This window comes from Carcharhinus amblyrhynchos, chromosome 7, assembly GCF_965287045.1.
Source record: "Carcharhinus amblyrhynchos chromosome 7, sCarAmb.v2.hapA, whole genome shotgun sequence".
Classification (NCBI taxonomy): Eukaryota; Metazoa; Chordata; class Chondrichthyes; order Carcharhiniformes; family Carcharhinidae; genus Carcharhinus; species Carcharhinus amblyrhynchos.
Window position 1 is genome coordinate 18,517,924 of NC_137330.1, and position 16,260 is coordinate 18,534,183.

Consider the following 16,260-nt stretch of genomic DNA (forward strand, 5'->3'; position numbering starts at 1 on the left):
TGCGTCGCCACTTTCAGCGACCTGTGTACCTGTATACCCAGATCCCTCTGCTTAACAGTATTCTTAAGGGTCCTGCATTTACTGTATATTTCCATCTATATTACCTCACATTAGTCCAGATTAAACTCCATCTGCCACTCTGTGCTCAAGTCTCCAACTGATCTATAACCTGCTGTATCCTTTGATGGTTCTGATCACTATCTGCAACTCCACCAATCTTTGTGTTGTCTACAAACTTACTAATCAAACCAGTTACATTTTCCTCCAAATCATTTATATATATTACAAACAGCAAAGGTCTCAACACTGATCCCTGAGGAATGCCACTTGTCACAGCTCTCCATTCAGACATGCACCCTTCCATCTTCTATGACCAAACCAGTTCCACATCCATCTTGCCAGCACACCTCTGATCCCATACAACTTCACCTTCTGTACCAGTCTGCCATGAGGAGCCTTGTCAAAGGCCTTATTGAAGTCCATATAGATAACATCCACCCTTAAACCTTCCCCCCTCACCTTGAACGTGTGCCTCCTTTCACCTTGATGAAAAAAACCTCCAATTATCCAACCTGTCTGTGACTCTCAATTTCATAATCAAGTCTCCCCTCAGCCTCCAGTGAAAATAATCTTAGTTTATTCAACATACTTGAGACCAGACAACATCCTGGTGAACTTCCTTTGCACTCTCTACAAGACTTTCACATCCTTCTGGTAGTGTCGTGACCAGAACTGCACACAATGCTCCAAATGCAGCCTTACCAAGATTTTATCTCACTATAATCTGATTTCCCATCTCTTGTACTCAATCTGCCATTTTTACATAAGAACATAAGAAATAGGAGCAGGAGTAGGCCATCTAGCCCTTCGAGCCTGCCTCACCATTCAATAAGATTATGGCTGATCTGAAGTGGATCAGTTCCACTTTCCTGCTTTCTCCCCATAACCCTTAATTCCCTTGTCTATCAAAAACCTATCTACCCGTGACTTAAATATATTTAGCGAGGTAGCCTCCACCACTCCAACAGGCAGAGAATTCCAGAGATTCACCACCCTTTGAGTGAAAAAGTTCCCCCTCAACTGATCTAAACTGCAACCCCCCCTTATCTTGAGGCTGTGCCCTTTAGTCCTGCTATCCTTTCTAAGCAGGAAGAATCTCTCTAACTCTACCCTGTCCATCCCCTTCATTATCTTATACGTTCTCTATAAGATCCCCCCTCATTTTTGTGCCCAAGTCTCCAATCTACATGTATCCTGTTGTATCTTCTGATAATCCCTGGCACTATTGGCAACTCCACCAATCTTTGAATCATCCGTAGACTTACTAATCATTCTACCCACATTCAGTGCTCAGAGGGTTGGGGTGAGGGAGAAAAATCAAAAATCCTGTTTCTAGGCCCCTAATTCTTTAACATACTTTATACCTCTTCCTCAAACATGTCAGGTAATAGGAAAACCTCAAGCAGTAATCAAACCAGCACCCTTAATACCCATTCCAGCACTTGAAGAATCTTTTACTCATGCCCTAATTGATTATAGGAATTGGTATAGGTCCTGTGTACATAAATGATATAGATGATAATGTGGAGGAATGATAATCAAGTTTGCAGACAACACTAAGATTTGTGTCTTCGAGGCAGCACAGGTGGCTAGCACTGCTGCCTCACAGTGCCAGGCACCCGTGTTCAATTCCAGCCTCAGGTCACTGTCTGTGTGGAGTTCGCACACTCTCCCTGTGTCTGCATGGGTTTTCTCCAGGTGCTCGTTTCGTCCCACAATCCAAAGATGTGGTTGATTGGCCATGTAAAATTGACCCTAGTGTCAGGAGGAATTAGGAGGGTAGATACGTGGGATTACGGGAATAGGGCCTGGGTGGGATTGTGGTCAGTGCAGACTTAATGGGCTGAATGGCCTCCTTCTGCACTGTAGGGGTTCTATGGTAGGGTAGTTAATAGTGAAGAAGGTCATAGGTTGCATGAAGATATAGATGGGTTGGTCAGATAGGCAGAGCAGTGGCAGATGGCATTTAACCCTGAAAAGTGTAAAGTGATGCACGTTGGAAGAAGTAACAAGACAGGGGAGTATTTAATGAATGGTAAGATACCAGGAGACTCAGAGGAACTTGGACATGTTTCACAGATCACTGAAGGCAACAGAACATGTGAATAAAGTAGTTAAGAAGGCAGTGCATTGAGTAAAAGAGCAAGGAGGTAATGTTGGAGCGGTACAGAATGTTGTTTGGGCCACAACTTGGATTGTTTCCTCTAGAGCAAAGAAGGCTGAGGGGGGGAACATGATTGAGGTGTATAAGATGTGAGGACAGGATGAACAGGAAGTAGCAGTTGAGGGGTCAATCATGAGGTTGCATAGTTTTAGGGTAAGGGGCAGGAGATTCAGAGGAGATTTGAGCAAAAATGTTTTCACTGAGGGTGATGGGTGTTTGGAATGCACTGCCTGGGAAGGCGGTGGAGGCCAAAAGCCTTTCAAACTTTAAAAAGTATTTGATTAAATACATGAAATACGTAACATTTAAGGATATGGGACAAATGCTGGAAAATGGGATGAGCTCAACTTCGGTGGTAGTCGGTGCAGACCTGATGGTATGACTGTGTGACTTTTGATTTGACTGATTATCGTCACATACAGTGAAAAGTGTTTTTTTTTTGCATGCTATACAGACAAAACATACTGTTCATAGAGAAGGAGAGAGTGCAGAATGTAATATTACAGTCATAGCTAGGGTGTAGAGAAAGATCAACTTAATGCAAGGTAAGTACATTCAGAAGTCTGACAGCAGCAGGGAAGACACTGTAGGTACACCCACACAACACTGTTAGGGAGGGAGTTCCAGGATTTTGACCCAGTGACAGTGAAGGAACAAAGATATATTTCCAGGTGAGGATGGTGTATGTCTTGGAGGGGAATCTCCAAGTGGTGATTTCCCAGTTATTTGCTGTCCTTGGTAATTTGCTGCAATGCCTCTTGTAGATGGTACATGAGGCTGCCATAGTTTGTACTGGTGGAGGGACAGAATGATTGTGGAAGGGTTAGCAATCAAGCAGGCTAGTTTGTCCTGGACGGTGTCAAGTTTATTGAGTATTATGTAAAGAGTGTCTGTGAACTACAACAACTGGAACTCATGACTGAAACTACAGTGAAGTCTCATGATAAAAGGACAGCACTATGGCACAGTAGTTAGCACTGCTGCCTCACAGCACCAGCGACCTGGGTTCAATTCTTGCCTCAGGTGACTGTGTGGAGTTTGCATGTTCTACCCATGGCTGCGTGGATTTTACTCCAGGTGATCCATTTCCCTTCCACAGTCCGAGGATATGAAGATTAGATTGATTTGCCATGCTAAATTGCCCCTTAGTGTCAGGAGGACCAACAGGATGAATATGTGGGGTTGCAGGGATGGGCCGGGGTAGGATCGTTGTCAGTGCAGGCTCAGTGGGCAAAATGGCCTCCTTCTGCATTCTAAGGATTTTATGATTCATCCAGCAAGTGATTCATCCATTCATTTCTGATTCATCCATCACACTCCTGACTTGTGCCTTGTACATAGTGAACAGGGTAAGAAGTCTTACAACCTGGATTTCATCACCTGATGAATCATCTGCTGGATTTCATCACCTGGTGAAGGGGCAGCTCTCCAAAAGCTCGTGATACCAAATAAACCTGTTGGACTTTAAGCTGGTGTTGTGAGACTTCTACCCCAGTCCAATGCTGAAATCTCCACATTATAGTGAACAGAATTCAGGAAATCAGGAGGTGAGTTACTCACCATAGGATTTCCAGCCTCTGATTGCAAACCTTTTGGCTGTCAGGTAAACAGCCTTACCGAATTTGTTTAAACAATTAAGCAAGAGTGTTAAAAAAGAATGAAAACCTCATACTTTAAACCCATGATATTCTGTTAAGTTGTGCATACATGTGTGAACCCCTTGGGGGTTCAGGCCCATTCTGGAAGCTTGATAAACTCGACAAGTTTGTGGATTTCAGACGACATAATCTGCTTCTGTGAAAGGTGAAAGCTTCCAAATGGCTAGACTGAAGATGTTTCCCACGGTATGCGCCTGGCTTTGAATGTTTATTTTTGTCCCTCCTCCCCACCACTCAGCCAGTGCTGAAAGTGAGGGCAGGGTTGGAATATTTAACTGCAATGTGCCGAATGAAACAGCAGATGCCGACAAGCTCTGTTCCACAGCTTGTGTCTCGGCAGCAAGTACAGTCAATTGTTGAGGTGGGTTTGCGACATTGGCGATAAGAAGCAGCTGACCCAGGCTGTTTCTCAGTGTGAACAGTGAGCCTGCTCTGTTTAACATTGCAGACAGGGTTGTGTGACGACTTGCTACTGCTGGGAGGAGCAGGAGATTGTGCTGAACAGCTGTGTGCTTGTAAAACAGAGAATGTATTTATGAAAAAAGAGGAAGTCGGTCGCTGAACCATCCCCCAGCGTGGATGGGTGCTTGCGCGTGTCGGGGGGATTCCTGGGCATTGCCCGCTCGTCAATGGGAAACTCGCAGTTTTGGAGCGTCAGGGAGCCCAGCACGGTGGAGGAATGTGACTCGACCTGGCTAAGCGACTCTGAACCGGAGACAGAGCACGAAGAGCGCCAGGAAACGGCTGCCTTAGCCGTGGCTGGAGAAGCGAGCAGGAGTACAGAGGAGGCTGGCTGCAGAGAGGAGCAGGTAATGCATTGTGTGTGGGGAGCAAGGCAAACTGGGCAAGGAAGGGCACTGCGAGCTGGAAGACTCTTACAAAGTGGAGCTCCCTCCTTTTGTTCCTTAGTGCCTGAAGTCAGGACTGGGCTGAGGGACATGAGTAGGCCATTCAGCCCTGCCGTCCTATTGTGCCAGCCAATGCTTTGGCCCTGAATGCACTTGGCTCACCAAAATCTAACAACCTCAGATTTGAAATTATTGAGCTAACATCTACTGTTTTCTGTGAGAGAATCTCCACTGCTGCCATGCTGTGAGTGCAAGTTTTCCCAAACTTCTTTCTTGAGTGAGTGGCCTGGCTTTGATTTTAAGATTATGTCATCTGGTCCCAGATTCCCGATCAATATCAAATCTAGATTAAAACCATCCCTTAATCTTTCATATTCTAGGGAGTACAAGATACCCTGATTTCTATAAGCTCCGAATTGCTGAAATTCTTCAGAAACTGCTTTCTTTTCAATGTTAATAAAGCTGTCTAAAGACCAATACCCAGAATTATATTCTAGATGTGGTTTAATCAAGGCTTTGTATAACTAACAAAACCTCCCTTTTATATTCTATACTAATCATTAATATATTAATGTTGCTTTTTAACATTTTGATAATCTATACATCTCTGAACTCCTGCTTTTCCTAGTTTTTTGCCATTTTTCAAAATCCTTTGATCTTAAAGTTGGGGCAGCGGGGTAGCACAGTGGGTAGCACTGGTCCTCATAGCGCCAGGGACCTGTGTTCAATTCTGGCCTCCAAGTGGTCTGGTTTCCTCCCACAGTCCAAAGATGTACAGGTTAGACCATCTTTCCTTCCAAAGGTGTGCAGGTTAAGTGGATTCTCAATGATAAAATTGCCCCTTAGTGTCAGGGGAATTAACAGAGTAAATATGTGGAGTTACGAGAATAGCACACTGCTGCCTCACAGCATTAAGGACCCAGGTTTGATTCCAGCCTTGGGTGACTGTCTGGAGTTTGCATGTTCTTCCTGTGTCTGTGTGGTTTTCGTCCAGGTGCTTCCAGTTTCCTCCCACAGTCCAAAGATGTACAGGTCACACCACAAGACATAGCAGCAGAATTAGGCCACTCAGCTCATTGAGTCTGCTCTGCCATTCAATCATGGCTGATACTTTTCTCATCCCCATTCTCCTGCCTTTTCCTCATAACCCCTGATTCCTTAAGAATCCTTAGAACATAGAACATTACAGCACAGAACAGGCCCTTCGGCCCACGATGTTGCGCCGACCAATTAAAAAAGCAATGACCCTCTAACCTAAACCAATCCCTTTCCATCCATAAACCTATCCACGGATCTCTTAAACACCCCCAAACTAGGCGCATCTACAACTGCAGCAGGCAGGGCATTCCAATCCCTCACCACCCTCTGGGTAAAGAACCTACCTCTGACATCCGTCCTATATCTACCACCCCTTAACCTAAAGCCATGCCCCCTCGTGCTAGCTTTCTCCATCCGAGGAAAAAGGCTATCACTGTCCACCCTATCTAAACCTCTAATCATCTTATATGTTTCAATAAGGTCCCCTCTTAGCCACCTTCTTTCTAAGAATTCCTTATCTCTATCTCTATCTTAAGGACACTCAATGAGCTGGCCTCCACAGCCTTCTGTGGCAAAAAATTCCACAGATTCACCTCTCAGTGGTTGAAGAAGTTCCTCCGCATCCCTGTTTCAAAGAATCGTCCATTTAGCCTGAGGTTGTGTCTTCTGGTTCTAGTTTTTCCTAATTGTGGAAATATCCTCTCCACATCCACCTTATCCAGGCCACCCAGTGTAGAAACATAGAAGAGTACAGCACAATACAGGCCCGTCATCCCTCAATGTTGTGCCGAGCTATGTCCAAACCCAAGATCAAGCTATCCCGCTCCCTATCATTCTGGTGTGCTCCATGTGCCTATTCCTAAAGTGTCCGACTCCACTATCACAGCAGTCAGTCTATTCCACAGCCCAGCCACTGAGTAAAGAATCTACCTCGGACGTCCCTCCTATATCTCCCACCATGAACCTTATAGTTGTTCTCCCTAGTAACAGCTATATCCACCTGAGGAAATAGTCTCTGCACGTCCAGTCTATCAATCCCCCTCTTCATCTTATAAACCTCTATTAAATTGCCTCTCATCCTCCTCCGCTCTAAAGAGAAAAGCTCCAGCTCCCTTAACCTTTCCTCACAAAACCTACCCTCCAAACCAGGCAGCATCCTGGTAAATCTCCTCTGCACTCTTTCCAATGCTTCCACATCCTTCTTATAGTGAGGTGACCAGAACTGCACGCAATATTCCAAATGTGGTCTCACCAAGGTCTGGTATAGTTGCAGCATAACCCCACGGCTCTTAAACTCAAACCCCCTGTTAATAAACACTAACACGCTATAAGACTTCTTCACGGCTCTATCCACTTGAGTGGCAACCTTCCGGGATCTGTGGATATGAGCCCCAAGATCTCTCTGTTCCTCCATATTCCTCAGAACCCTGCCGTTGACCCTGAAATCCACGTTCAAGTTTGTCCTAACAAAATGAATCACCTCGCACTTGTCAGGGTTAAACTCCATCTGCCACTTTTTGGCCCAGTTCTGCATCCTATCAGTGTCACTTTGCAGCCTGCAAGAGCCCTCCACCTCATCCATTATTCCACCAATCTTGGTGTCATCAGCAAATTTACTAACCCACCCTTCAGCCCCCTCTTCCAAGTCATTCATAAAAATCACAAAAAGCAGAGGATCCAGCACTGATCCCTGTGGTACACCGCTGGTAACTAGCCTCCAGTCTAAAAATTTTCCTTCCACCACCACCCTCTGTCTTCAGTGAGACAGCCAGTTACTTATGCAATCGGCCAAATTTCCTTCTATCCCACACCTTCATGAGCCTACCATGGGGAATCTTATCAAACGCCTTACTAAAATCCATGTCTACAACATCAACTGCTCTACCTTCGTCCACACACATAGTTACCTCCTCAAAGAATTAAGAACTTAGTATCCTGTAAGTTTCAATAAGATCCCCACTCATCCTTCTAAACTCCAATGAGGACAGACCCAGGTCCTCAACCGCTCCTCACACAACAGGTTCTTCATTGCAGGGAACCTCTTCTGGTCCCTTTTCAAGGCCAGCACATCCTTTCTTAGATACCTGGCCCAAAACTGTTCATAATACTCCAAATGAGGTCTGACCAGAGCCTTTTACAGCTTCAGAAATACATCCCTAATCTTGTATTCTAACCCTCTCGCCATGAGTACTAACATTGCATTTGCCTTCCTTGCGGCTGACTGAACCTGCATATTAACCTTGAGAGAACCTTGAACAAAGACTCCCAAGTCCCTTCGTGTTTCCTATTTTCTAGGCATTTCCCCATTTAGAAAGTAGTCTATGTCTCCATTCCTCCTTCCAAGGTGGAATCCAAAACCTCACACTTCTCCACATCATATTCCATCTGCCACTTCTTTGCCCATGCTCCTAACCTGTTCAGATTCTTCTGCAGCACCCCCTCCCCCCCACTTCCTCAATATTACCTTCCCCTCTACATATCTTTGTATCATCTGCAAACTTAGCAACAGTGCTTTCAGTTCTTCCTTCAAAATCGTTAATGTATATTGTAAAATGTTGTGGTCTAGCACTGACCCCTGAGGCACACGACAAGTCACCAGCCAACATCCTGAAAAATACTCCTTTAACTACACACTCTGCCTTCTGCCAATCCTCTATCCGTGCCAGGAATTTGCCCTTCACCGTGTCAAGGGCCTTTGGAAATTTAAATAAATCACGTCATTGGTTCACTTTTATCTAACTTCCTTGTTACTTCCTCAAAGAGGAGATTTGTCAGACGTGACCTCCCCTTGAAAAAACTCGGTCCTGTTTTATCATGCATTTCCAAGTACTCTGATCTCATCTTTAATAATGGACTCTAAAATTTTGCCAATTTCCCCATCTGGTGCCTCCATCACTTCTTAAACAGCAGTGTTACATTAGCGACTTTCTGGTCTTCTCAGATCTTCCCTGCCTCCAGTGATTCCTGAAAGATCATCACCAATGCCTCCGCAATTTCCTCAGCTATCTCTTTTAGAACCCTGGGGTGTAGTCTATCAGTCCAGGTGATTTAGTCACTCTCAGACCTTTCAGTTTCCCCACAACCTTCTCCTTGATGATGGCCACTACACTCACCTGCACCCCATGATTCTCCTGGAGCTCTTGGCACCCCGCTGGTGTCTTCCACATGAACACTAGTGCAAAGTGACTATTCAGTTCCCCTGCCATTTCTTTGTTTCCTATTATTACTTCTCCAGCCTCATTTTTCCAGTGGTCCTATGGCTATTTTTGCTTCTCTTACCTTTCTATATAATCAACAAAATCTCTTCCCATCTTCTTTTATATTACTAGCTAGCTACATTCATATTTCATCTTCTCCCCCCTTATTGCTTTAGATGTTCTCTGTTTGCTTTTGAAGGCATCCCAATCCTCTGGCTTCCCATTAATCCTTGCCACTTTGTATGCTTTTTCTTTTGCTTTTATGCTGTCCTTGACTTCCCTCGTCAGCCATGGATGTCTCATCCTCCTCTTAACAAGTTTCTTTCTCCTTGGGATGCGCTTCCCGAATAACCCCCAAAAACTCCTGCCATTGCTGTTCCACTGTCTTCTGTGCTAGGCTCCCTTTCCAATCAACTCTGGCCCGCCCCTCCCTCATGTAGTCACCTTTATTTAATTGTAATACCGTTCCATCTGATTCCAGCTTCTCCCTCTCAAATTGCAGGGTAAAATCTATCATGCTGTGGTCACTGCTCCCTAAGGGTTCCTTCACCTTAAATTCCCTAATCAAGACTGCCTCATTACACATCAAATGCAGAATTGCCTATTCCCTCGTAGGCTGCTCCAAAAACCATCTGAGACATTCCAAACTTTATCTTCTTGGGATCCACTACCTACCTGATTTTCCCAGTCCACCTGCATATTGGGGTCCCCCATGATTATTGTAATATTGCCGTTTCATATGCCTTTTCTATCTCCTGATTTATTTTCCGCCACATATCCTAACTACTGTGAGGGGGCCTTATAAGGTAAATTAACCATTGGTAAATGCACGGACAGGGTGGAGGGGAGGGCCTAGCTGGGATCCCCTTTGAGAGTTGGTGCAGACGTATGGGCCGGAATTCTACCTGCTCAGAGAACGACATTCTCCATTGGCCTCAGGCGGGATTTTACAAACCTCGGGTGGGTGAGGTGGTAAAATTCTGGCAATATAGTCATAGAGGTGTGCAGCATGGAAACAGGCCCTTCAGCCCAACTTGTCCCTGCCGTCCAGTTTTTTGCCACTAAGCTGGTTACAATTGCCTGCACTTGGCCCATATCCCACCAAACCCATCTTACCCATGTACTGCCAAAATGCTTTTTAAAAGACAAAGTTGTATTTGCCTCTATGACTATTTCTGGCATCTTGTTCCAGACACTTACCACTCTGAAAAAATTGTCCTTCTGGACCCTTTTGTGTCTTCACCCTCTCACATTATGCACTCTAGTTTTAGACTCCCCTATCTTTGGGAAAAGATGTTGACTATCTAGCTTTTCTATGTCTGTCATTATTTTATAGACCTCGATCACCCCTAAGTCTCCTAATCTCCAGGGAAAAAAGGTCCCAGTCTTTCCAGCTTTTCCTTGTAACTCAAACCATCAAGTTCTGGTACCATCCTAGTAAATCTTTTCTGTACTCTTTGTACTTTAGTAATAACCTTACTATGATAGAGTGACCAGAACTAATGTCTTGTACAACTTCAACAAGATGTCCCAATTCCTGTATTCAGTGTTCTGACCAATGAAACCAAATATGCCAAATTGCCTTTCTTTAGTCTGTCCACCTGTGACACCATTTTCAGGGAGCTATGAACCTGTACCCCTAGGTCTCTTTGTTCTATAACTAAGTCTATGAACTAAGTCCTACCAAATAAACTAACTCAAATTAACAAGGGGACAAATAAAAAGGACAGCTCCCAAAAGGAAGGGAACTGCCCGAAACAAAAAACAAAGTGGAAAGGAAACTTAAAACATCAAATCAAAAATGTGATTAAAGGGGGAGTAAGTCCTGCCCTGGTTCATTCTATCAAAATGCATCAACTCACATTTATCTGAAATAAACTCCATCTTCCATTTGTCAGCCCACTGGCCCAATTGATCAAGATCCCATTGCAATCCCAGATAACCTTCTTCACTGTCCACTGTGCCACCAACCTTGGTGTCATCTGCAAACTTACTAACCATGCCTCCTTTATTCTAATCTAAATCATTAGTGTGGATGACAAATAACAGTGGACCCAGCACTGAGCCCTCAGGGACACCACTGGCCACAGGCCTCCAGTTTGAAAAACAACCCTCTACAACCATCCCCTGTCTTCTGTCATCAAACCAGTTTTGTTTCCAATTGGTTACCTCGCCCTGGATCCCGTGAGATTTAACCTTGTGCGACAGCCTACCATGCAGTACCTTGTCAAAGGTCTTGCTGAAGTCCACGTAGACAACATCAACTGCATGCCCTCATCTATCTTCTTGGTTACCCCTTCAGAAAACTCAATCAAATTTGTGAGACATGATCTTCCACTCACAAAGCCATGCTGACTGACCTCAATTGGTCCTTGCCTCTCTAAATGCCTGTAGACCTTGTCTTTCAGAATACCTTCCAACAGCTTACCCACTACCAATGTTAGGCTCACGGGCCTGTAGTTCTAGGCTTTTCACTGCAGCCCTGCTTAAACAAAGACACAACCAGATGGGCCAAATGGCCTCTTTCTGCACAGATTCTGTAGTTCAATATTTAAGTAGCAGGTCTCAAATTTTCTGGTTCTTTCTCTGCCTCTCTCCCTCTCCTTTCTTAAATAATGGAATTGCATTGCAATTTGCATACTTCAAGGACAATTTCTGATTCAAGACAGCTTTGAAAAATTATGACAAACATTTGCAGTTTTGTGCAGTCTTGACTCAACAAAATCTGTCCACCATCTGCAAGGAGTACAATGGAATTCTCTCAATTTGTCTGGATGAGTACAGCTCCAACAACACTCGAAGGTTGACACCATCCAGGACAAAACAGCTTACTTGATCTCAGAAATTGCACCCCATTCATAACCTCCAACATCCACCCCCTCGACCTCTGATGAACAGTAACAACAGTGTATATCATCTGCAAGATGCACAGCAGGAACTCACCCAGGCTTCTTAGACTGCACCTTCCTAACCCATAGCCCATCTAGAAGGATAAGAGCAGCAAATACAAGGAAACACCACCACCTGGAAGTTCCCCTCCAAACCATTCACTATTCTGATTTGGAAATATCATTGAATGCCTACAGTGCAAAAGGAGGCCATTTAGTCCATTGAACCTGCACCAACAACAATCCCACCCAGGGTAGGAAGGATTATTACTTACGTGGAGAAAAACTGCAGCAGGCGACGGTGCAGAGGGACCTCGGGGTCCTTGTGCATGAGTCGCAAAAACCCAGCTTGCAGGTGCAGCAGGTAGTCAGGAAGGCGAGTGGGATGCTGGCCTTCACAGCGAGGGGGATTGACTATAAAAGTAGGGAGGTCTTGCTGCAGCTGTATAGGGCATTGGTGAGGCCGCAGCTGGAGTACTGTGTGCAGTTTTGGGCGCCGTATTTACGCAAGGATATTTTGGCCTTGGAGGGAGTGCAGAGGAGGTTTACTAGGCTGATGCCGGAGTTGAGGGGGTTGAGCTATGAGGAGAGGCTGAATAAACTAGGCTTGTACTCGTTAGAGTTTAGAAGAATGAGGGGAGATCTCATTGAGACGTGATGAATGGGGTGGATAGGATAGAGGTGGAGAGACTCTTCCCACTCAGAAAGGACAGTAGGACTAGGGAGCACAACCTCAAAATAAAGGGGGGGCGGTTTAGAACGGAGTTGAGGAGGAACTTCTTCACTCAAAGGGTGGTGAATCTCTGGAATTCTCTGCCCGTTGAAGTGGTGGAGGCTACCTCGCTAAATGTTTTTAAGACGCGGGTTGATGGGTTTTTGATAAGAGAGGGGATTAAGGGTTATGGGGAGAGGGCGGGAATGTGGAACTGAGCCACAACAGATCAGCCATGATCTTATTGAATGGCGGGGCAGGCTCGAGGGGCCAGATGGCCTACTCCTGCTCCTATTTCTTATTATTATTATCTTATTATGGCCCTATCCCCATTACCCCATGTATTTACCTGAGCTAATCCCCCTGACACCAAGGGGAAATTTAGCATGGCCAATCAAACTAACTGGCACTTCTTTGGATTGTGGATAGGAGCACCCGGAGAAAACCCTCGCAGACACAGGGAGAATGTGCAAACTCCATACAGTCACCCAGGCCAGGAATCAAACCCAGGTCCTTAGCGCTGCGAGGCAGCAGTGCTAACCACTGTGCCACCGTGCCGCTGTATTATTGCCATTGCTTCACTGTTGCTGGATCAAAATCCTAGAACTCCCCGCCTAACAGCACTGTGGGTGTACCTATGCCACACAGACTGCAGTGGTTCAAATGGTGGCACACCACTACCTTTGCATAATTAGGGATGTGCAATAAATGCTGTCTCACACATCTTGAATACTGTAACTGTTGGACAGCATCAGTGCCTGTGGGACTTTCTCTGTCCATAGTTCCCTTCTACACTACTGTTTGACAGTTATCCCTTCCTGAACTTCTGCTTTCACCTGTGATGTGACTGTGCTCGACTGAAATGTTTCTGAAATGTGGTCTTAGAATTTCTCTGATTTGTCTGCTGCCTCCAGGATCCTGAGCAGAATCATAAAGCAGTGAGCTGTCCTGTCGCACACACATGGCAGTTCTGATCTCAGTAGAATTCTAATAAACTCGGCATTGCTTCATAGGTGCAGATTATTGCTGGATTCTTAACTCTCAATGTTGCTATGATGATGTTTGTCAGCTGATTTTACAAGTTAAGTCTAATCATTATAACTCTTTTCTGTGATCACACATCTACAAAAGTGCCCAGTGTTCATGCACCTTCCATTGCTGCTGGAGCAATATGTTGTGAAAGCTTTTGGCCTTTAAATTATTAATCCTGTCTCTGGTCAGTAGGGAAGGAGGGAGGTGTTAATAACAGTCAATGACTCGGTGCCAGGACGGAGTGAGTTTACTCACCCATATTCGACCCAGATTCACAACCCAATCAGCTCCACTCAGCAGCCCATGGAATTTGAACTCTGAAGTGGTCCATCTTCATATGGGTCAAACCAGTTGTTTAATGGGTCAAAGTACCACAGAATGGATGTCCATTGGTGCTGTTGAAGAATGAAAAGGACAGCATTGAATCCCAGATTGATCAACAGGAATTTTTTCTTGAGAGTTACCTTTGGAACTAGAGTGCATCAGAGAGCACACGTTCACTATCTCCAAGACTGAGTTGAATGAAAGATTGAAAAACAACATTAAGATGAGATTTGTGGTCAAAGCATGTGTGGTTAGAATACAGGAGCAGATGGATACAGAATTAAATGCTTTGAGTAGTATTGGTTTTCCCGAAAGACTTCCAGCTGTCAGGAAATCATTGGCACAAACCTACTTTGTCATAAGACTGGGAGGGTGCCAGTAAGTGATGATCTTTGTATGTTTGAAGGAGAAGTTTAGAGATGTGAAAAAAAAAAGTTTTGATTTGCAAAAAAAGAAAGATTTGCATTTATATAATGCTTTTCATAACTTCAGGACACCCGCTCATATCCATAGAATCGCCACAATGCAGAAGGAGACTATTCAGTCTATTGGGTCTGCACCGACCACAATCTCACCCTGGCCCTATTATTGCAACCCCACATATTTACCCTGCTGATTGCCCTCCCGACCCCCAACATCACAGTCAATTACCTGGCCAATCCACCTTGCCTGCATATCTTTGGACTGTGGAAGGAAAACAGAGCATCTGGAGGAAACCCTTGCAGAGATGGGAAGAATGTGTGAACTCCACATACAGCCACCTGGGTCCCTGGCATTGTGAGAACATAAGAACATAAGAGATAGGAGCAGGAGTAGGCCATCTAGCCCTTCGAGCTAAGATCATGGCTGATCTGTCGTGGCTCAGTTCCACCTTCCCGCCCTCTCCCCATAACCCTTAATCCCCTCTCTTATCAAAAACCCATCAACCCGCGTCTTAAAAATATTTAGCGAGGCAGCCTCCACCACTTCAACGGGCAGAGAATTCCAGAGATTCACCACTCTTTGAGTGAAGAAGTTCCTCCTCAACTCCGTTCTAAACCACCCCCCCTTTATCTTGAGGCTGTGCCCCCTAGTCCTACTGTCTTTTTTGAGCAGGAAGAGTCTCTCCACCTCTATCCTATCCATCCCATTCATCATCTTATACGTCTCAATGAGATCTCCCCTCATTCTTCTAAACTCCAACAAGTACAAGCCTAGTTTATTCAGCCTCTCCTCATAGCTCAACCCCCTCAACTCCGGTATCAGCCTAGTAAACCTCCTCTGCACTCCCTCCAAGGCCAAAATATCTTTGCGCAGGTGCGGCGCCCAAAACTGCACACAGTACTCCAGCAGAGGCAGTAGTGCTAACCACTGTGCCACCGTGCCACCCCTAACCACTGTGGCACTATATCTTTTGATCTCCTTTGTCCCAAGTGCTATATCTGACACGACCTTGGAAACATAAAATGTTTTGTCCTCAGCTGCTTTCTGTGGTTGCAAATTCCAAGGCTCACCACTCTGGGTGAACAAATTTATCCTCATCTCTGTCCTAAAAAGTTTATCCCTGTATTCTCAGACTGTGATCCCTAGTTCTGGACACCCCCCACCTTTGGGAATATCTCTAGCCTGTCTAGTCCTGTTTAAAATTTTATAGGTTTCTGAGACCATCCCTGCCCCCTCCCCCAATCATTCTTCTGAACTCCAGTGATTATAATTCTAACTGACTTAATCCCTCCTCATATGTCAGTCCCACCATCCAGGAATCAGACTGGTAAATCTTTGCTGCATTCTCCCTATAGAAAGAACATCCTTCCTCAGATAAGGATATCAAACCTGCACCAAAGATGTGTAGGTTAGGTGGATTAGCCATGTGGTTACAGGAATAGAATGGGGAGGGGGAGTGAGAGTGGGTGAGATGCTGTTTCAGAGAGTGGTGCAGACTGGCCGAATGACCTCCTTCTGCACTATGGTATAGTGGGGCTCTTTTTTCCTGGTCCTCACTACGAAAGAATATACCCCTCAAACTATAAACAACATAAAGACCTTATAAACTATAAAATTACAAATACTTGGCCATTACTTAGCAACCAGCTCTCTCCCTTGTAGCCTCTACTCCTGCAGCAGGGCTAGGCCACTGACTGAAGATTTGAGAAATTAGAAAGCAAAGAAAAAAAAGGCAAAAAGCACCCCTTTCCCCTCTGCACCAAATTGCCACTGTTATAAATTCCAAAGACCCACACTTACTCTGGCTGTGTCTTGCTCACAACGTGTTCTCTCCTATTACTCAGTACAAAGCTCACTGATCGTGTACTTCCACTATTCCCTTTCTTAAATAGAGCTGAGATAAGCTTCAATAGTAA

The 16,260-nt window shown here is 45.0% G+C and overlaps 1 protein-coding gene across 1 annotated transcript in view; it reads left to right on the top strand.

Annotated features, from left to right (window-relative positions):
* The first annotated feature begins 4,213 nt into the window (after window positions 1–4,213).
* LOC145344814 (opioid growth factor receptor-like protein 1) overlaps window positions 4,214–16,260 on the top strand; it is a 46,944-nt gene continuing 34,897 nt past the window's right edge. The window contains exon 1 of the mRNA XM_080191984.1: window positions 4,214–4,691. Coding sequence (XP_080048110.1) covers window positions 4,512–4,691 — 180 coding nt within the window. The 5' untranslated portion in view covers window positions 4,214–4,511. The remainder of the gene's footprint in view (window positions 4,692–16,260) is intronic.